The sequence below is a fragment of the Papaver somniferum genome, chromosome 11, assembly GCF_003573695.1.
Source record: "Papaver somniferum cultivar HN1 chromosome 11, ASM357369v1, whole genome shotgun sequence".
NCBI classification, from domain to species: domain Eukaryota; kingdom Viridiplantae; phylum Streptophyta; class Magnoliopsida; order Ranunculales; family Papaveraceae; genus Papaver; species Papaver somniferum.
Genome location: NC_039368.1, coordinates 119,454,628 through 119,477,791, shown reverse-complemented (window position 1 = coordinate 119,477,791; position 23,164 = coordinate 119,454,628). Strand labels below are relative to the sequence as shown.

Genomic DNA, 23,164 nt, shown 5'->3' with positions numbered 1-23,164 from the left:
TAAATTAGGTTCGTATTCAACATTATTTACATGAATGGGACTAGACACTTCATTAGGGACAACATACATTTCCTCATGAATTTCCTCCTTTTGTCGGTAAAGCAAAATCTGATCTAAATGTGCATGAATTCGTGATGTAGATCTATCATAGTCTTGCTTACAGAGTCTTAAAGCTTCTGTGGTGGAGTCTAAATTCATGGGAGTACAAAATTCTTCATGTTCAAATTGTGGTGAATGGTACATGTGTGCATGGTCATTAGGGTTTACAAAATATTGATCGCAACCCTCAAAGGATTGATTATGGTCCCAATGACTACCATTCTCACAATTTATGGGCATTTCATACATTGGATTTTCTCTACATTGCCTAAAATTATGCAAAATATGACAATTCTCAACAGGGTGGTCTAAACTACCACATGCGGGACATGCATAGATTTCAGGTTGCCTAAGAAAATTAGATGTGACAGATTCCTCATGTGATTGCATTTCTAAAGCTGTGATTCGAGCTTCAATTTGATCGATCAGTGATGATTGTGTGAGTGAGGCACTAGCAAAATGTTCATTTTCACGTTGCGATGAATGATGCATGTATGAATAGTCATTAGGGTTCATGTATTGCGGCTCGGGACTTTGAAAATGTCCATAATAATTCCTATGACTATTGACATCATGGTCCGTGGAAGGTTCATAACGTGGCACATGCCCATAAACAAGTTCTCTAAGAGTTTTATTTTCATCCCCAGGAGCAGACCAAAATCCAGACATGATTGGCTCAAAAGCTAAGTAACTATGTTACAAAGCCCAAAATTTGGTTTTTTAAAGGGTTTGGATTTTTGGGAAAAATTTGGTTTTGGTGGGAGACATTTGAAAATTTGGTTTTTTTATGGAAAATTTTGGTTTTTAAAGAGGAGAAAAGTAATTTTTTATTATTTTTTTTTTTTTTAAAAAAGAAAATAAAATTTGGTTTTTGAATGGGAGCAAGCCCACTGTTTGTCCTCTAATGGAAAGGAAGGAAGGCTGCGGCCCACGAAACACTAAGTTTTAATTTGGCCCAGTTGGTTAAGGCCCGACGTTTGTTTTAAAACTTTGGTTTCGAGGTCCACTCTTGAGTGGAAACAAGCCCACAATCGGTTACCGGCTCAGCTGGGTTTAAACCCAGAATACAAGATACAAGTCCAAATTAAACAAGCTCACAAAAATTAAATACACAAGCCCACAAATTAAACAAACAAGCCCACAAATAAATTATTACAAACCCAACAGAAAATAAGAGAAGCCCAAAAATTGGCTTTAATATTACAAGCCCACAATTAAAAAAAAATTGGAAGCCCACAGGTTGGGTTCTCTTAAATGGGTTACCTTTTAAGCACAGCCCAGCTGCTCTGATATTGTTGCAAAAACCCAGTTGGGCTTTGGTTCTTTTCCATGGTGGCGTCCCAGCAGAGGAAAAACAGGTTCAGAACAGCAGGTCCAACAGCAAATGAAGTGAAGCAGATGCAGATGCAAATGCTATGCAGTGAAATGCAAAAATAGCAAATAAAACAACAAGAAAAACACAGCACCAATCCCCGGCAACGGCGCCAAAAACTTGGTAGGCCTCAAAGATATTATATTTAAATGCAAAATGTTCCCCGGCAGCGGCGCCAAAAACTTGGTAGGCTTCTAAAAGGTCCTAAAAATTATCCCCGGCAGCGGCGCCAAAAACTTGGTAGGCTTCTAAAAGGTCCTAAAAATTATCCCCGGCAACGGCGCCAAAAACTTGGTAGGCCCGGAGATGTGTGTAAAATTAAGCGCAATGAAACGCGGGCCTACAGTAATACCGCAAGTGCACGGTCGTCGGTTGTAGCTCGTGCAAGTACGGGTCGATCCACAGAGATTGGGAGTGTTTTGTAGTGTTCTAGCTATTTGGGCTCTAAATTTCTATTGGGCTCTAAATTTGCTTTGGGCTTAGTGGGTTTGTTTGTAACAATGAAATGAACTGAGCTTGGGCTCAGTTGGTCTTGAAGTGCACTAGGCTTTGGTCCTTTGAATGATGAACTGTGAACTTGGGCTTTGGTCTCTCAATTAGGCTTTTGATTAAGCCCACAGTTGACTGAATTGGGCTTTGATCCTTAATCTAAACTGTGGATGGGCCTTAATGAACTGGGTTGTGATTAAGTTCAGTGGACTGATGGGCTTTTGGTCTTAGAAACTGGGCTTGGTTTAGCTAGGCCTTTGGGCTTTTGAGGAACTGAACTTGAGTTTTGATTTAGCTAGGCCTTTGGGCTTAGCTGTGAACTGAACTGGGCTTGTGCTGTGTTTGGAGCAGTAGCAGCTAACAAGGCTGGGCCTGGCAGGAGAAGTGGAGTGGCAGCAACAACTGCAGAAACTCAGATGCAGGAGGCAGCAACAGCATGGGAAGCAATAGCAGAAGAAGTAGCAGCAGCAGTAGCAAGAGAAAGGAGGCAGCAAGCCAAGGGAAGAAAACAGGGCAAAACAAGGCAATATAGCAAAGGCAATGCTGTAAATAAAACAAGACAATAAAGACAATGGAGAAAACAAGCAGAGAACAATGCAAATGAACCAAGGCCTAAGCCAAGGGCAGGGGAGATGGTGAAACTGAAATGGTGACAATGCAAGGCCAAGGCAGTGGCTCTAGGCATACAAATAGAATGGGAAGAGAATTAGCTTGCTATGAGCGCTAATTTCTCCCAATGCTCAATCAACACAATGCATCCTAAGCATACAAATGGAATGGGAAGAGAATTAGCTTGCTATGAGCACTAATTTCTCCCATTGCTCAATCAAAACAATGCTTCAAAGCTCTAACCTAGCATTCCACTTCTTGACAGTGAATTAAAACAACAGTGAACTAAACATGGCACTAACAGTGAACTAACATTAAGCACAAAACTAAACATTAAACACAAAACTGACATAACAGTGAACTAACATTAACATTAAACAGAATTAACACTAACAGGATTATGCACTAGAAATTAACTAGAATTGAAGAAACTAAACATCACATCATAAAACTAAAATTGACTTCACACACATTAACAGAAATGAAATTGAACTCAAAACAACATACAACATCCAACTGTAAACTGTGATAAAGAACTGGAATTGAAATTGCAAGTGGAACATGAACATAAAACAAAGCATCAAATTGAACTAAAACATGACAGTTGAGGTCCTGGCTAGTCCAGGCCTCTTAAGCATGAAACTGGCTAACCCAGTCTGCCTTTCTACACCACACCCATTCTCTATTTATAGTTACAAGCTTCAATTTCCCTAAATACCTAATTCCCCCAAAATTAGGGTTTGTTCTTCCCAAAATTACACAAAATAGAAATTAGGTTGTCTCAATTACCTAATCCATCGTGATAGTCGCAACCCATGATGCCAATTCTCTTTCTCTACCTCTCCATAGCCTTGTTGTCCTCGATTGATGACATGCAATCACTCTCACCAATTCCACACGTCACTGAGGTCGTGTGATGTTGATGAAGGGATTGAAAATCATCATGGATAGTTGGTGGTGAAGGTGGGTTGCGTTTGTAAGGTGATTTGGTGGAGGTTAGGTGGTAGAGATGGTGGTGACAGAGGTGGAGAAGGTGGTGGTGTACGGTGGCGGACGTGGGTTTTATGCAGAGGAATGGGGGAGAAGATGGAGGAGAGATCGATATGGGTTAGGGTAGGGAGCTGTTTGGTTTAGGGTATAGTGTTCGGTCACTATGGTGTGTAGCGGGATCATCGAGTTCGATGTTTGGCGAGTCTAGACCGTGGGATGTGGAGATGAAAGATCAATCTGACGGTGAGATGAAGTGGATCCTGCAGAGACCGTTGGATTATACAATACAACAAAATTAACGACACCAGATGGAGTTAGGTGTTGAAGTGTTAAGCGGAAGTATCGAGATTTGATGAACAGGAATAGGAGCGACCGTAGGATTCAGCTGCAATCTAATCTGATGGCTTGGAATTTAGGCACTATGGTGTTTTGCAGAAGCTTCAGATTTTGATGCGCGATGAAGGAGCGACCATCGGATGATGAGATGGATCCAATCCGACGGCTGAGGATGGAGGCGGTTTTGGTTATAGAAAATGGGTTTGGGTAAGGGTTTTGGGCCTTGGGTATGCCAAGCCCATATCTTCTTTAAGAACAATTCTTCCTCTTCAAGCCCACTTCTAGCCTTTTGGTCTTGTGCACAACATTCTTCGCGGCTTCCTTGCGTGATTCCTCCCGGCTTTTCACTACTTTTCTGCTCTTTTCCGCTCCGCAATTCATCTAACTTTATTTGTTACCTAAAAATGCAAAATTAATTAAGAAAAATATTTATTCTTGAAAACAATGAAAATACAGAATATGGGATAAAATGTAGAATTAACGCACAAAAGATGAGTTAAATGCCAAGAAAAATATATAGAAATATGCACTTTTTAGCACTCATCATTCTTTCATGCGAAACATTGAGGACAATGTTAGATTTAAGTTTGGGGGTGGGGTGGAAACTTTTTGTTTTAAATAAACTCCAGAGCCTAGAAATTTATGCATATTAAGGATAGCACTAACCAACCTAAGTGTATGGAAGCATTTTGGTTGTAGGAGTTGAGGAACCAATCTGATTAGATGGAAACATCTAGAAGAGTCTATTCATAAAAGAACAAAGCTCAGGTGTTAGGAATAACATGATAGTTTCACCATATATCGTTGAGTCCTTTTCACTTCTATTTTTATTTATTTTTTTGTTTTTAAACTATGTTACTCTAAGTGATTAGGTGGGGCTCACGATTCAAGTTGTTACCAATGCTAGGGTGAATTAGAGTGATTGAGATACCAAAAAAAAAAAAAAAAGTTGAAAAAAAAAAGTTGAAAAAAAAAGAAAGAAAGAAATTGAGACCAGACCATTTGACCAAAAAGAATAAATTCAATAAAGTTGACCACTGGTACCCTTGTGTATGCCAGTTGTGTTGACCTAGAGTTAGGTTATCGACCACTGGTACCCTTGTATATGCCAGTGTGTTGATATTAGTCAGACTAGTATCTCAATCCATTAGGATAGGTTCATTTTGGCGGAGGCCTTCAGACAGATATGGGAAACGCCGTTCACTTAGTAAACATCAAAACCATATATGTTTTTCTATATCCATCTTCTTGATATATCCATGTGATTAGTTTTGACTCCGAATATGATGTCCATAGTGCAACTATCTGAGTAGAGCTCTGTCACTTTATATGAATTTTAGTATGCTTGAGTGCAAACTCGTGTACAACAATTGGAATTTCGCATCAGGGTACTTCTTCTTGTAGTCAATAAGTATGCCAACCAAGGAGATTCTTTAGTGCCTTCCAAGGTTCTGCGTAGATAGCTAAGGTCTGGAGTACAGGTTTTGTGGGTATATCTCCTGTAATCCCTCCCGAGACTATAACTCGGCCACTAGGGACACCTAGAGGTTTAAAGGCTTATTGCATACGCTAAATGCAATCGACGATGCCTGCGACAGTGAGTAAGGATTTTATTTTGTAGTTTTGATTTGCTCGGGACTAGTAAATAATAAATTTGGGGGTATTTGATAGACGCATTTATGTGTCTAATTTATCTCAATTGTGTATATTGTTAGTGCCCATTGTTGTACTTATTTTGGTTTTTAATCTCTTTGTAGGTGTTTTTGGATAAATAAGGCTTTGCGGCAAAAATTGACTAAAAATGCGGCCCTTGGGTTGCCGTTGATAATGTACCGGAAATGCCCCAGAAGTGTACCGGAAATACCCCGGAGGAACTCTGAAAAAGTGCGAAAAACATCCCAGAAGAATTGCTAAAGGCACCCCTAATTTGGATAAGGGGCACCCCATTTCAGGGCATGTACTAAAGGGACACCGGAACTGGATAGGGGGAGGTCATCTTCAAAATTCAAAACAGAAATTGGCGGGAAAAAAAGGCAGCAGCGACAACAGTTTTTGAGCAGAGATTTGAGCGACTTAGGAGGAGATTCAATGGGCATATTTAGTCGAGATTTATGGATCTGTTGGGCTATATAAGTGTTGGTTTACATCAAAGAAAAGTTTAGAAAGTTTTAGAAACCTTTAGGAGAGAGTTTAGAGTCCAGGAGAGCCGAGGAGAAGCGATTACAGAGAAGACAGTGCTGCTGCTACTGCTGCTGCCATTGAAGAGCTTCAAGAACACGAAGAACAGACTCGCAGAGTCAGTCGTTTTTCAACAGTCTTAAACAGCAGTATCTGTGTTCTGCATTACAGCAGTACCGAAGTGTCGTTCTTCAACAGTGCAAACAACGAACTCGCTGTGTCGTTCTTATACAACACTTGTGTTGTATCGATTATTTTCAGCACTTACCCTTTTGTAACAGTGACGCTGTAACACTATTACAGCGTTACAAAATTCAATTATCAATTATTTTCATCAATAAAAACACTTATTTAGCCATGAATACATCTTGTGAGTGTGTTTTCGGGATGAGGAGCTAAACCCATTAGCCAAGGCGACGGAGGAAGCCATTGTTCCACATTAATTGGTATAATTCTAATTTTACTATTTATTTGCAATATTATTATTGGATTATTTGCATGGAATTGGAATTGAAATAATAGTTTTTATTGAATAGTTGTGAATTAATTTGATGAAGCATGCTGGGTTTTAAAAACTTTTGATGTTTTATACTCTTTGATTACAATTATTACTTCAAAAATATATTTGAGGCAAATATTAGAATTATTTTTAAAGATAGAATTGCATGAATATTATTTAGAGTTTACTATTTATTTGGTCAATGGTGGAATCCTAGTCTTGGTATTTTTCTCTAAAGCTTTGAATTATTTATTTGCTTGTTTAATTTAAATTTGAAAATTGTTTCCTTCACAAGTCTGAAAAGACCCCTTTTTACCACTACAACTATAATCACTTTTTAAATACCATCACCTATCATTTCCCGAGTATTTGCAACAAGGGTTCCCAAATTGGTAATTTGGTTCTATGTTTATGTCTCCCTACTTGTTAGTGTTCGATAGATCTCCATAACTTCTGGTAGGTGCCTGATTGCATTGGGTGATCCAAGCAGCAGTTTTGTCGGGGGTGGAGGTACTGCCGCAGTATTGACAGGTAATTTCTTTTCATTTACTTCCTGTGGAAAATCCAAACAAGTAGCTTTAGTAGGTGGCTTTGGCAGATGATCTGGCCTCTCCATGTCTTTCGTTTCACCATTCTTCACCTCGATACCTCGTTGACTTTTAATGTGAGTTGTGTGTTTATCTGGAGACATACTTTCGGTGGAGGTCTTTAAGTTATTTGAGAATGATGAACTTCTGTCTTTGTTTTGTTCTTTGAGGTAATGGATAGATGGGTTATCGCTTGTTTTAGTTGGTCCTTCTCTGTCTGAGACGAACAGTTCCTCTTGAGACAGGCTTCAAGCTCCTTTATAACAACCCTGAGCTATAGGTCATCATTTGTTTTCATTTTTTTGTGAGTAGAAGTTACAATTGAAATTCTTAAGTCATGGATCTCCTATTGCTATAAGTATAATTATCATGCTTGCAATTTAAGGAATGCTTTTACACTTAGAGAAGTTATCGAAAGAAGACCACCCATGTTAAGGATTGGAACATGGGTCACTTTTTACATCAGTTGCGTGTTTGTTTGGAGATAATACTTTCGGTGGATCCCTGTTTGTAGATAGTTACCTCTTGTTTTAGTTGGTCATTCTATGTCTGCAACAAACAGTTCCTCTTGAGACAAGCTTCAAGCTCCTTGTTAACAAGCCTGAGTTGTAGGTCTTCATCATTTGGTTCCATTTTTTGTGAGTAGGAGGAGTTAGAATTGAAATTCTTAATTCTTGGATCTCCTCCTGCTGTAAGTATTTTTATCACGTTAATTTACATTCCTAGGAATACTTGTGTAAGGACCCTCAAGCTCGTCAACGCTATTATACTAGTCAAGAAATGTCTTAACCGCTAATGACTCGATTAGTTAACACGAACGTTAATTAATATAAATTAATCTAACAACGATCTAGCTACGAAACTAGCACCGCTGAATAGGTCTCGGGAATTTGTGCAGAATGGACTACTCGATCATGCTATTTGGACATCGGACGAAGAAGATATCATCAAATTATTATGAATGGTAGAATCGTCATTTTGATCTTAACCTCCTGGCTGCCCTTATCCGTTTCTCGAGTGCCCTTAGCAATTCTAGTCAACCTTATCCCTAGTCGAGTAGATGAACTCGATCCCTTCTTTCTCTTTCATTCTTATTTCTTCTTCTTCTTTCTTCTCTTTCGTTTTTTGTTCTTTGTTCTTCCTCTCTTTTCTCTGCGATTTCTTATTTCACCCAAAATCAATAGATGAAACAGGATCTTGAAGTTAACAATTGTATCAGTGAAGATGAAACTAATAGTACTGTGGTTGTTTGAACCCGGGAAGAAGAAGATTGAGTTGTTGTTGTAATTGAAATTGGGGTTTTAAGAATGAATTCATGTTCTTAGGTGAATTGAGTTGCTAGTAGATGAAGGGAGATCGTGGTATTGTTTAATTGATTCTCTGAAGTTGATTCGATAAAGATTGAAGATAATTAGGGTTTCTGCAATTTAGTGAAGTTGTGATTTGAGATGTTTAAGAAGAAATTAATGGATGGGTATTGAAGAACAGGAGGTGAAGAAGAAGTTTATGACGTTAATTTGAAGATTCAGTTACTTGATCCAAGCTACTTTAAGGGTTAAGGATGAAGAGTAATTTGATTAAGATGAATGGATGGAGAAGAGATAGGTCCGGTGGTGGTTGATCTATTTAGAGTTACAGCAGTTCACCAAAAGTTGGCTAATTTCTGGGTAAGTCTTTATATTGTTTAATTTGAGTATTTGAAGTTGAGTTAGGTGTATTGTAGAGTTTATGTGACTGAATGAAATCGAGGGTGAGATGAGTACTCAATGGAACTGTGATTGTGGATATGAAGATTGTGCTGAAATGATTAAGCTGAATTGTTGTTGATATGAGATGCATGTATAGTGAGTGAGTTGGTGGTGTTATGTTGAGTTGAATGTGCATAGTTTCTTGAGATTGAGAGTTTTAGAGTGGCAGTTCAGTTGTGTTGGTGGTTTGAGATGATGATTGTATGTGTATTGAGATAAGAGTATGTTATGAATGAGCTTGTGTTGCTGGTAAGCCAATAGTGTAGGAGAAGGCTGTGGTTTGGGTTTGATCTGTAATTGAGAAGAATTGAAGTAACATACTTGGATGAAGAATTGAAATGAGATTAAGTCAGGGTGTGTGCAATTGGGACTGGAGGTGTAGTTGTAGCTTAGGTATATCTGGAATGGCAGGGAACTAGTGCGATTTGCATATATGGATGAGTTAGTTGCAGGTACATACTGTGGTGTTGATGAAAGATACATGTATGATTTGGAGATAGAGATTATTGGTGTTGGAATTGAGAAGTTAAGGTTTGAAGTTAATCTACAGAGAGTGTTGTTGGCGGATCAGATTATGGCTGAGATGAGGATGTGTATGAATCTGAGGTTGTTATATGTAGTGGTGGTGGTGACGTTTAACTAGTTATTATGGATTGAGTGGCAGGCCAGAAGTTGGCAGTGTCATAGTTGTTGGAATTTGATTATGTTGATAAGATTTATGAGCTGAAGTTGATAGTAGTGATGTTTTGGCAATGGCCTTAGTGAAAGCCTGCAGATTAAGGTAAATAGTTTTGTAATTATTGTAAATGAATTGTTTAGTTATTTGAATTGTTTGTGATGCTGCAATAGATATTTTGAGTTAGGCCTGTTAGCTATTCCAGTCAGTTTAGCTGACTTAACATTTTGTCTGACTCAGTCAATCTGACTGAGTTGAGTTGACCCTATTAACCTGAGTTGAATCAGTTTGACTCAGAATTGATTGACCTGACCTAGACTAGGTTTGACCTTTGACTCAGTTGACCAAGACTTTGACTGTTAGTTTGACCGTTAGTGACCGTTAGTTGACTAAGATGGACCAGGCCTAAGGTTAATGGATTTGGGCTTAGTACTAGTTATCCTATGATGATGAATTGGACCCTTTATGTTCCGAATTGACCTTTGGTTTCTTTTACAAAGTTATAGATGTTCACAAGACTTAGTTAATAGACTTTCAAACCAACCTAATTGAATTAGTAAACCTTAGATTTGCTAAAGATGGATAAATAAAAGGTGTAGAACCTTAAATGGGCTTAGAACCATTAGATAGTTCACTTAGCCTATAACTAGAGACTTGTATGAAATTATGTTATGAGCCTTGTGTGAGCCTTGTGGATAAATTATTAGAGTTCTTGTATAATTAACAGTTAGACTCTATTAACAACGATCGATTCAAAGGACGAACCAGTGGACCGTGGATCACGAGGTAGGCGTGGCTTGTCATCAAAAGAGGTGGGAATACTTATAACTCTTTTGAAAACATTGTTGTTTCTTATTGTCAGTTTGTGTATTTCATGCATTGTTTAGTTTCTATTATGATTGTTCTGTTGATTCTTTGAATCTTTCCATGAATTGGAAAGGCCCTGTAATGTTTTGTTGTCAATATGAATTGTTATGGGAAATGAGAATTTCCACGTGTGGTATATAGGATACGCTCCTTCATTTATATCTACATAAATTCAGCTTTTATGTTTATTAGGTGTGGAACAACCCGGCATCAATATAGCTATGTAGGTGTGGAAAAACCCGGCATCACTAATATATATTGTTTGAAGGAGTTTGTCCATATACATTGTTTGTGCATTTCCAGTGACTTAGTCACTTTGATGTTTGGGAAAATATGCATTGTTTTCCAAATCTTGCTCTTGATTTCTTTAAAGATAAATGTTATTCCTGCTGAGCACCCTTTTTAGGGATGATGTGCTCATCCTTTTCCCATTTTCAGTTTCAGAGACAGATCAGAGTTGCGCAGCGAAAGCTTCGAGGAGTTGACTCCGTTAATTAGTTAATTTCTGCTATGTTTATTATGTTGTTTATTCTATTTACAAACAAAATGACTATTGTATATATATCATTTGAGAGAAGTTCTTGTATATATATTTCTGACCGGGTTAGTTTTGGTTAAGTTTTATAGCAGATTAATTGATTGTTTAATTAAATTTAGATTCTCAGTGCCTTTTTGTTTAGTTAATCTCTTGGATAAGTCAGCTGCTAGCTTTGGGGGCGCTACAACTTTTATATGAATCTGGTGTTTTATAAATGCCCCTGGTCTCACTAGTGTATGTATGTAGTAGTAGTGTTAAATACAATGTTCTATACTCTGGTATTTGCGTCTTTTGATCTCTTTTAGTTTCAAATGATTTACATGTTCGACTCTTTACTAGTATAGATGTTTGCTTTTATAGTTGAGGCTGAGGGAACATTTGTAGTACATTAAAGGTAGACAAGTAGACAAGTAGCTATCTGAGCATTAGGAAGCTCTGTTGTTAGGTGCCCAGAAAACCTTGTTAAGTGTAAGATTAACACAATTTTTCTAGGTTGAGTTATCAGACATAAGATACACCATACTACTGACTTCAAGTATGAACGTGAGCTCCTGAACAATTGAGCTAATCCCAACTGGTTACCTTATTGGTATGAGGTGCATGTAAATGACATTTTTCTGCGATAAGATTTCTCGTTTTCAGTTATCGCCATTGCTCATGAAATATATTGTAATTTAGTTGTTATTTCTCTTCTTCACGAGATTTTACCCCGAGTATCCCAAGTGTGAACTAGTTTGAATTGTGAACTAGTTTGAATCTCGTGTCTTTTGGTGATTCTGATTTTTTGTTGAAATGTCAGCTTAAGGGGATTAGAAAGAAGGCACTGTTGTCTGGTAAGGAATTTGTTGTGTTTTTGCTTGTGAAGCAATTGAAGAAAGAAAAATACATACTGTGACCAGCTAACCTGAACTAAGGTTAATTGTTGCAACTGTGGAGGTTGATTATAAGCAGCTCATCGCATCTTAGATTTTACGTATCCAGATTGTTATTATGTAAAACTAGCAAATTGCATTCAGGGTTGAACTCAGGCTGGCGTCGCAGTTGGGTCACCCGAGAACTTTGATCAGGCTGGGTACCTTTGAATAACATTCTCGATCATATTTGTGCTATTTCAGAATTATAGAATGTTCTGCTGGAACTCCCCAAATTTAACTTGACATTTCAGAAACGTTTTACAAACAATTGAATATTGATGATACTACATTTTTTATGGCTCCAGATGTCATAACCATAGCCGTGACGCAGTCTGATTTTTACATTTTTACACTTATGGAGGGGAAGAATGATTCTTACAAAAGAATTACAAATACAGATTTCATTAAATAGGGCCAAATCAACAGATATACAACAACAATGCACGATGTACAATTCTAGGAAGGTGGCTAATGTTGAACTTCACAAAAAACCCCAGCTCTGGAAAACAATTCCCATTTTGCATTACGCACATCCAATAGAGATACAGATTCTTCTTTCTGTAATGAACCAGGCAGATGTTGAAGTCGGACCAAAAAAGAAAAGTAATCCAAACGTGCAACAAGTAATATACTGATGGAATTGACAATACTGAATAGTGCCAAGATACTTACTTGGAATTAAAGTATGCAATTTACAAATCAATACCCTCGTCAAGTCCCTTAGAACTGATCATAACATTTGAGTCAATAAGCTTGTCGAACTTTTTTTTCCTCCTTTCTTCAAAATCTTGGAATCCTTCCATCTATATAGCAGCAATAAATCTTAGATAGAGAAGATGAGGATCAAGATGATGTTTTTAAATAGTTATGAACGGAACTCAGGACTTGCCTGTTGATACTGATCCATTGAGATGGGATTGCCATGAAGAGAAATGCTCTGCAACGCTTTGCAGTCTTTCAATAAATTCTGAGGTATCTGTGTCCCAAAATGCAAAGATAAATGTAATATATATCAAAAAGAAAACTGAAACCATAAAAGCCACTCATTGTGATTAAGCTACAACAGAAATGAAAAGATTTTGTATTGCAGGGAAATATGGCCCTTTATGGAAGACTAAAAAGAAACTTAGACGAAAATTAATGGAAAAGTAGTAATTCAAGGTGCATGAGAGGCTGAAATCAAAAGCTGTCAAACAAAAAGAAAGAAGAAGATACACCAAGTGTTTATGTATATCAAGTAGAGGCTTATCTAATAAAGCTCCCTAGCTTGATAGGAACACTAGTACAGTCAATATAATGAATCATTATACGGAAATCTGTTCACCATGGATATAATTCCCTTGGTCCCACTAAGTAAAGCCTGCTATCTACATCAATGCATTCTATCGAAACCGTAAAAGGGTCAGTTGAGGGCATAACCAACTAGCAATCAAATGTTCCTAGGTATGACACGTGCCATGCGGCGTCAGCAGATCTTCGAAGTCTCATTCGTCTATTCATTAGATTGAAAGGTATTAGATATAAGGTCAACCGTAAAACACACAGATACTCCCCCCATGTTACTGTATAGATGTTAAAAATTACAAGGTATAACCACTCGAGTTTATGAAGCATCAGGCATAAAGCCATACGGGTCTAAAGTGCCATCGTCTGAGAAATAGGTATTACCCTATCCTTCATTATAAGATCGCCATAAGCAAATATTGGATCAAACTAGCTCAGTAGGAATGTGTACCTGAGAAACATTGTTATTGTCCATGCAGAGTGACTTTAAGCAGTTGAGGTTGCAAATAGACAGCGGCAGATGTTTAATAGAATTGTCTGCAACAATACAACAGAAAAACTGAAACTTCAGAAAAAAACAAGTATAAAAGAAATTTAAAAAATTTCCACAAGATCACCACTAAGTGAAAATAGTTTAAGGCCGTTGTATAGTAATCTAGCATAAATAGAAGTACAGAAGCATGGCAAAGCAGTAAATTAGGACGAAAAGTCCAAGGACGACCAGAGATTCCTCATTATTTATGATATGATGTTTAGTCTAGAGTGCATTTGTTCACTGTAATCTAGCTACTGAATTTGAACATTTTATCTCAGTACAGATAAAACGCGGTACTTCAGTATTAGAATATTGAAAAAGATACCATATCAAAGTCCTCCCTTGATAGTATCATGAACAATATAGCCAAAACAGGGAAATAGAAATGAAAAATGCACGACTTAAAATAGAAGAAATAGAGAAGAATTTTTTTTTGAACCATTTGCTTGTAATTCTTCCAATGAGAAGCAACCCCCAATTGAATCTGGTAGAGACTCTAACTTGTTATGTGATATATTTAACAACTTCAACTGCGTCATCAAACAATCATCGTTAAGTACAGCAAGTGTTAATCCTATAGAAGTTTAACTTATTTGAAAAGAACTCCAAAAACAGCAACCTAATCAGGAACGTAAATAGTAGAGCCTAACTGTACAATTCCAATTTAGTTATCTTCCACTCGAATTGATATAAAACACTTATATGGTAAGTAACACATATTATGAGCATCGACAATATGGAAGTGTAAGTTTATCCAGATGTATGCTATATTTACCTCTAGGTTACTCACATTGGAAAACAATATAAGTAGCTGGGCAGGATTTGAAAGTGGGCCAAAGTAGGCTACATGTCAGATCTGGACTTATTTTCAGGATAGTATCGAAGTAAAGTTAGCCTCCACGATCAACTCAATCCCAATCTAAGTGTAAGGTTGTGGCTCACTATCAAACCAAGCACCTCTTTTAGTTTAGACTTAAGTTCAATGAATACTCATAAGATATCTGAAATAATGCATGTAATGCGCACGTTTGAAAGCCCGCTTGATTATAGAGCTAATGCTATTTTGAATATTCATATCTCCGCTAAGAGCGGAGCAAGTATCCAACATCATAACCAAATCAAACACAAACAAATTGCTCCACTTACTTCCATGGTATACTTCTAGGTTTGGGTAAATCAATAAAATTGAAGAATCATATGACAAAAGTACATGACTACCGATTATTTAGAATCATTAGTTGGTTATATGTAGCTAGCATATACTCACATAGCGCAATCTTCCTATAGTTTCAGGCAAGCTTGTTAGTAGATTCCGGGAGACTGAGAGTTGCTCAAGCTTTCTCAAAAATGCCACTAAACACAAAAAGAATGGTTAGAAACCATAATTGACAAAGTGAATAGGAGTTATTGTCTTATTGAGAAAGAAACAATGATCCTATATATTCTTCAAGCAAATTTAACAGAAGATAAGGTAAACATACGAAAATGATCAAGGAAAGACAACCCGGACCAAAGCATACGTTTAAGGCAGAAAATTACATTCATCCGGCAAGGAGGTTAACCGATTCCCGTCCAGGGTAAGCATTTTTAGAGACTCGAGTTTCCCCAAATTCACTGGGAGGCGCTCGATATGATTATCAGCTAAAATCTGAAAGAGAAATCACCTTACTATGAGTATTACATAATCAATTCGAATGCATAAATGGTTCCAATCATGTCTACGAAAACAAACAAAGTCGTCACAGGAAATAGTCTAACCAGTCTTTGGATGTTAATTAATTTATCGATTTCCTTTGGAACGTCATCTGCAGAGGATAAGATTAAGTTGTAGAGCATGAGTATGGTACACTATAGACAACATTACTTACACTTAGTTCGATAACAATGAGAATTATACCACACAAGATGCTTAATTGTGCAAAAAGTTTCTGATTTCGGCGAATATCAATGATACTACTAATAGTTGTGCAAATAGCACTTCCAAAGCAGAAGAAGGGGAAATGTAGGTACCTATTTTGTTGTTTGTCAAGTCGAGAGTTCGTACAGAAGCCTCCAACTCAAAAACTTGGTTTGGAAATATCTGTTCGCACAAAGACATTTTAATAACTCACTGATTATGCTAAAATGAAACATGGCAAATGAAATGACTATAAAAGATTGCTATGAAAAAAAAAATCAGAATTCTTTTTCCCTTTAAGTGTATCATATAAGAACCCCATAGTCTCAATAACAAAACTGAAAAAGGGGAACAATTTGAGATGAGCAGAATATAATCTAGGTATTCAGATGAAACCCAATTTGAATTCCTAACAAACAAATAAAACAATCTTCAATCTTTGAACGAATTGAGTGATGAGAAAATGGAAACCTTTAATTTGCAATCTCTGAGGGCAACAATGCCTGTTAATCTCCACCGATTGACCCTTTCTGAATCTCCAATCGTGCTGTTACACAATCCCATCTTCTTGATTGATTGATTGTGTAACAGGCAGCAAACTCCGAAAACCGGGGTTTACTTTTAATTCTAATTTTTCAACGAAAGAGAAGAATACCCAACTGGCCAACTCTCAAAAGGGGCCCTATTGGCCCTACGAATCCAGCCAGTTGGACTGGTCCACTGCCATGATCCGCCGGACCGAACTACACAAGTAACTGCACTAAGGCTAATCACGATGGTAAGCGATTTTGCTTCGCTATGATTTAATTGTAACGAAATCCAGCTATTATGATCTTTCATGTCGCTTTAATATAATGAAGTCCTTAGCTTCCTCTAACAGATAACCTTATTTGATTTTCCTTTAGAATCAAAGATCAGGGTTTGGAAATCTGTTTACAATAAACAAAGCTAGCAAACCTCACAAATCCAGAATACTTACACTCAGTTAGCTATAAAGCCTAGATTTTTAACCACCTCTTAAAAATAATTTCGAACTGATCAATTAGCCGAAGATTTTACTTATATACCATGAGTTGTTTTTTATTAGGTTTGGCATAGACTAACATTTTACTTATAACAAAGCCGAACATTTGAATCCGAAGATGATATTTGCTTAGAACAAAGCCTTGGGATTCAAGTCTTTAATATTTGTTATAAGGTTTTGAATACGAAGATGATATTTGCAAATCAACAAAAAATACCAGTTTTGAAGAGAAAAATGAAATTTGCAAGTAGTCGAAGATTTTACTTATATTCCTTGAGTTGTTTTTTATTAGGTTTGGCAAAGACTAACATTTTACTTATAACAAAGCATGTGTTTAATTTAAAGTTTGGCTACCTGCATGCAAATTTGGTAATGGTAGTCGAACATCTCTCTTAACAAATTTGGCTACCAATAAATTAAACATTTCCTAGGCAAATATTTCTGTATAAATTCAAAATATTTGTACTGAGAAGTTCAGAAACCTCGAAAAAGAACTTAGTTGTTTCTCCTAGTCGAACTTAGTCAAAAACCTGTTCAAAACTAGTCAAACATTACTTTTTGTGCCAAAATTATATGCACTGTCCACAACAACTAGTATTCAAAAAAAAAAAAAGATAGTTGTTGGGGATTCCATATATAAGAGGTCCCAACCTTCAGACTCGTTTTACACCAATTATTTAAGTCTTACTTAGTTTTCTTCATCATATTCTCATTCATTTTGCATGTTTAGTTAGAATATAATACCCCGTAGAAAATGATACAATGGTTGTTAAAGCTTTCATTTCGGCTTAGCCCAAGGGACCTAATAAATGTTATTAGATATTTTGTAAGAGAACAAAGAATTCATTTTTGATTTAGAGGAATCCTAAACATAGTAAATGGTTATAATTAATTGAAAGATTCGACATTATCCAATATTTATCCCTTCATTAGTACAATTTTATTTATGTTTTTAGGCTTTCTGCTTTATAAAACATAACAAACCGAGTCTTTTTTTGCATACTCTCTAAGGAGTATCAATTCACATAACATGTCAATCTCATTCTTGTTATGATTATAGCACATCAGACATGTAGTATTTTTTCACAATTTTGGTTAAATTGGCAAGTTATGACAGAAAATGGAGTTTTCTTGTATGTATGTTTGCAATTTTGCATAGCCAATAAGCTTGTTCTTACAGCCTTTTCAGAAATGGAGTTTACGCCTTCTAGGAAGCTTTAAACAAACTACATAAGTACATTGAAAATACATATGATCATTAAAAACCACCTAAAACTTTTACTTCAGGAAATTAAAATATATCTTTAAAAATAATTGACTAGAATCATATGACCATTAGAACGTGGAATACATAGTTATTAAGAAATTAGTGTTTACTGACATTATAAAATCAATAATAGAGTTTACACATAGATTATTAAAAATGTATTTAACCACAATCTTAAGTATTATTGTAGTTCTAACTAAATATAAGTAACTTGTTATAGGGGCGGCATGGTTTATTAGAGGGGCGACAGTGTGATAGTAATGTCCCTCTAGTTGGTTAGGGGATGTCCTATAAGGGGTGTAAATTAACTAGATTACCCTCCTCATTTTTTAACCTAAATCAAAACTAAATTGAAAATTTGTTTTCTTTCTTTTTCTCTTCTCCTCCTCCCATCAACCGTAACCTCTATTAAAACTCAATATTTCATCGTCTTCGATTAATCGACGATTCGAAAATTAATCAAGTGTAGTGTAATGACTTATATGAGGTATATTTTGAAAACCCAGTTACGATTTGGTTTATTTTGTTCAATCTAAATTTAATTTCTATCGGAAATTAGGGTTTTAGATGAAAATTGAAATTGAAATTTCTGGGTTTATGTGAGTTACGGTTGATTTTAACTCAATTACGAACCGTAACTGGATATTTTGATGTTGTTACGGTTGGTAATAATTCAATTACCAACCGTATGTTCTTATATCTGAGAATTTTCTTCAGTTACGGTTGGTAACCATTTTAGTTTACGAACCGCAACTCAGTTACGGTTGGTATCGAGCATTTGGTTACCAACCGTAACTGAGTTACGGTTCGTATCGAACATTTAGTTACCAACGGTAACTGGTTTTACGATTGGGTTTTTCTTCAAATTTAACCAGTTACGGTTGGTAGTTCAACTTTTACGAACCGTAACTTCAATTTACGGTTGGTTATGAGCACAATTCCAACCGTAATTAGCTCTAAAAATGTAAAAAAAATTGAATTTTTTACGTACTTTAGATAACTTTGAGCAACAAAAAGCTAGTTGGGACTAATTTAGAAGTATGTCGGGTCATTTTCAGGTCCTGGTTCTTCATATTGTTGGTTAATTTCTTCAATTGATTGAGATTGACCTTCTCCTCTAAACTTTTTTTTTAACTCTAAAATTCTGATTTTGGTTTTGATTTTGAGTTAATATAAGTGAAACTAATCATTAACACTAAGGTTTGTCATTTGGTATTTGTGCATTCCTCGTCTACCTGTGGTGGGCATAAACATAATTCAGTCAACAAGCTCTCATTTCAAGTTCATATATGCTATGTCATCATCAAGTTTGAATCTGTTATGAAGCTTGTTAAGTTGGATTTTAAGATTCTATTTGAAGAATATAAGGATGCCTATTCAGTTCATGAGGAGGAGTCAAGTAGTTCTATCCAGGGACAAGCCAAAGCAGTGGTAAGTAAACCAGCGGCAGGGCCAAGTCGTATGAAAGAGTTGATGTCAAGGAGTAAGAGGTTCAAGAAAAGCCCAAATGATGATGAGGGAAAAACAGAGTTGGATAAATATTTCATTGACGAGTATGAAGAAGGTGAAGGAGAAGATGATGATGAGGAGTTTGACTTATTGGGTTGGTGGAAGACCAACTAGGCCTGTCAAAGGAAATCCGTTAACCGTTAGCCGAATCTGATTACCAGGTTGCCGTTACGTTTAGTTCCATTATATCCGTTATCCGTTACCGATAATGTAGCGGTTAATTTTATCCGACGGTGACGGCAACGAAAGACCTATTTCCGTTAGCCTTAGTTCCGTTAACCGCTAACGTGTGCCTAGCACGTGTAACATTCATCTATACCTAGGTTACTATACTCGAATGAACATCATTTTCATCTTCTTCTGTTCTTCAACTCACAAACGAGAGAAGAAAAACTCACCCCTCAGTCGATTAGAAAACTAGGGTCATCTCCTTCCTTTCAATTCGAGCAAAATCATCATCTTCATTCGATTAGAAAACTAGGGTTATCTTGTACTTTTTATTTCGAGTTTAATTTCAATCCTAAAAACTAAATTTTCAATTTAGGGTTTCTGAAAATTGAAATTAGGGTTTTCAATTCGTGAAATTAATCATGACCCAAAGCGAAAGAGGAACATCCAATTGCGTTGGTTCATCAAAAAGAAGTCATCCCTCTCAATCACTTTCAGTTGCATATGAATTACCTTCTGCATCTCAAGTTCAACAATCAGGAATTCAATCAACACCTGCTGCTGTTGTAACAGAAGAAGCAGTAGAAGAAATAGAAGTAGATGAAGATCCAATTATAGCTGAAGCAAAGAAGAAACTGCGTGCAGTAAGGTCTGATGTTTGGGATGATTTTGAAAGGTTAACTGAAAAGAAGATGGTAAAAGGTAAGGAGATTGGGATACTTGTATCTAAATGCAAACATTGTAATAAGAGAATGACTTCACCCAGTAGCCAAGGAACCAGCAAATTGCATTACCATGCCAAAACTTGCCAAAAAAAGCCTGCAAACAAGAAAGGACAAACAAAGATTACTACAGTCAGAACAGGTAATGCACAAACTAAGCTTGCTAATTGGAAGTATGATGCTGATGCTACTAGGATACTAGTTGCCAAAATGATTGCTAAACATGGTTATCCAATCACTATAGTTGAGCATCCATATTTTGTTGAGTTTGTGAAGTCTTTAAATCCTGCTGCTAAACTTTACACTAGGAATACAGTTAGGGAAGATATCATGAAACTAAGAACTGAGTTCAAAGTGTAGTTTAACAACAGATATGTGGTCATGTAAGCATACAAAGGATGGTTATTGCTGTGTGACAATGCATTACATAGATGATGATTGGAAACTGATTAAGAAAACACTTGCATATACTTTAGTGTCATCACCACATTCTGGAGAAGTTCTAGCATCTGTAGTGAAATCAGTATGTCTAGATTGGAACATAGATACTAAGCTTTTTGTTGTTGCTGCTGACAATGCTAGCTCCAACAATGTTATGATGGATCATCTGAAGAAATGGCTTGATAGCAAAGACTGTTTAGTTCTTAATGGGGATATGTTCCAAATGAGGTGTAGTAATCATGTATTACACTTGATTGTAGGGTGTGGAATGAGAGTGGATGCTCCATTTATAGATGCAGTTAGAGAGTGTGTAAAATATGTCAAAGCAAGTCAGGCTAGAAAAGAGAGATTTGAATTTTCTATTGCTCAAGTTGAGCTTCCTTCTTCAAGGTATGTGGGTTTAGATGTGGATACCAGGTGGAACTCCACCTATAAGATGCTAAAGGATGCAATCTTTCTGAGACAAGATTTTGTTAGGCTAGCTGATTTAGATAATGACTTCAAGATACTACCAACCTCTAAGGAGTGGGAACAAGGAGTACACATATGTGAATGTTTGGAATTGTTTGATGTCATTTCAACCAAATTTGTTGGGATTAAGTATCCCACAGCAAATTTATATTATAATGGGGTGCAAGAAGTTAATAGATGCATTAAGATATGGGAATCAAGTCAGCATGAGTACATCAGAGACATGGCCAATAATATGAGGATGAAATTTGATAGCTATTGGAAAGAAAGTAACACTTTGATGGGCATTGGGGTTGTTTTAGATCCTAGGTACAAAGCTAAATGGGTGGAGTTTGTTATGAAGAGAGTATATGGTGTGGATCACTATAAAAGTCACTATAACAAATTTGAGCTTGCACTCAATGCTCTTTTCTGTGCTTATGAAACAAACACTACAGCTCCAGATTATTTTGATACTGCAATGCATTCAACTGCATTTGAGAGCTGTGCAGGTACAAGTACAACAACATCATATGGATTTGGTTATGATGATTTCATTATGGAAAACAATATGTTTGAGGTTGAGAAGTCAGAATTGGAGACATACTTAGCAGAACCAGTTCTTCCTAAAGGCACAGCTGCTGAAGAAATGAGGTTTGATATCTTAAGTTGGTGGAAGAATCATTCTGCTAAGTACCAAATTCTCTCAAGGATTGCAAGAGATGTATTGGTTGTTCCAGTGACAAGTGTAGCATCAGAATCCATGTTTAGTATTGGTGGCAGAGTTCTCACATCTCACAGGAGTTCATTAGCTCCAGATCTTGTTGAAGCTTTGCTTTGTTTGTGTGATTGGCTGCCAGATCTCACTCTCAGTGAGAGCAATAGTTGTGTTACTGGTAAGTTTCCTTATATCTTAATATTTTACTAGCTTTTACTGATAGTTTTGACTGCACTGACATTGCCACTTTTATTGGCTTATTGCACTGACATTGCCACTTTTATTGGCTTATTGCACTGACATTGCCACTTTGCCAACTTAAGTTGCTTCACTGACATCACTGTCTAACACTTTTCATTTTCCTTTCAAAATGCAGAAGTTGAGGACTAAGGAGGAATGCAGTTGGCATTGGCAGTGGAGAATTTGGAGATGGATGAATACATTTGCAGTTGCAGATGCAGTTGGCATCCCTTTGTCTTTTCTTTTGCAAAAACTTGGTTTTTTTCTTTTGATAGAACATGTGATGATCTGAACATGTAATTTGGTTTAGAACATGAACATCTGTATGTTTTTTTCTTCTGTGTGTCATGGATTTAGAACTTGTTTGCTTGGATTTAGAACTATTCTATGTAATTGGTTTGTGTTTTAAACCTGCTTTTGTGTTGTCCTGTGACATACCGGTTAATACCGGAAAATTAACCGTTAGCCGATAAGTCCGACGTAACGGCAATGGTTTTGGATTTTACAATTACGTCGGCATTTAACGGATAACGGTTAACCTCTAATTTAAACGGCAAAGGTAGCGGCAGAGCCATTATTTGTTACGTTAAGTGTCGTTGACAGGCCTAAGACCAACAGTACAAAGTATAAGATACTTGGACATATGGCTAAGGACATATTAGCCATTCCTGTGTCTTCTGTTGCCTCTGAGTCTGCTTTTAGCACATGAAAGCGAGTCTTAAGTCCTTGTAGAAGCTCTTTATCTACAAGGACAGTTGAGGCATTGCTTTGCACACAAAGCTGGCTAAGGAAGCCAATACAACTTGATCTTCTATCTGATTACATACCAGATGATGATGTTGAAGTTGAAGAAGGTAACATATTACATTATTACTTGTGTTTGGCAGTAATAGATATAGTCTAATAGTTACTAACTGCTATTATTATTTTTTTGCAGCGTTACTTGGTCCTATCAACAGTGATGACACCACAAGTGCTGCTGATATGGATTAGAAGATCAAGATTCA

General features: G+C 36.6%; 1 protein-coding gene and 1 long non-coding RNA gene across 2 annotated transcripts; one reads left to right on the top strand and one right to left on the bottom strand.

Moving 5' to 3' along the window:
- Positions 1 to 7,610: 7,610 nt before the first annotated feature.
- LOC113320368 lies at positions 7,611 to 11,277 on the top strand. Its single transcript, XR_003346072.1, has 2 exons — positions 7,611 to 9,688; positions 10,889 to 11,277. It is a non-coding gene; the product is annotated as an uncharacterized LOC113320368 (long non-coding RNA).
- An 841-nt stretch (positions 11,278 to 12,118) lies between these two features.
- On the bottom strand, positions 12,119 to 16,250 carry LOC113321138 (plant intracellular Ras-group-related LRR protein 7-like). Its single transcript, XM_026569020.1, has 10 exons — positions 16,090 to 16,250; positions 15,732 to 15,801; positions 15,480 to 15,526; positions 15,261 to 15,369; positions 14,989 to 15,074; positions 14,161 to 14,251; positions 13,638 to 13,723; positions 12,792 to 12,878; positions 12,575 to 12,705; positions 12,119 to 12,460 (listed from the first exon to the last, which is right to left on the bottom strand). Exons 1-9 carry the CDS (start codon positions 16,180 to 16,182, stop codon positions 12,595 to 12,597), a joined length of 780 nt encoding a protein of 259 aa, XP_026424805.1. The 5' UTR covers positions 16,183 to 16,250; the 3' UTR covers positions 12,119 to 12,460; positions 12,575 to 12,594.
- Between the last annotated feature and the right edge of the window lie 6,914 nt (positions 16,251 to 23,164).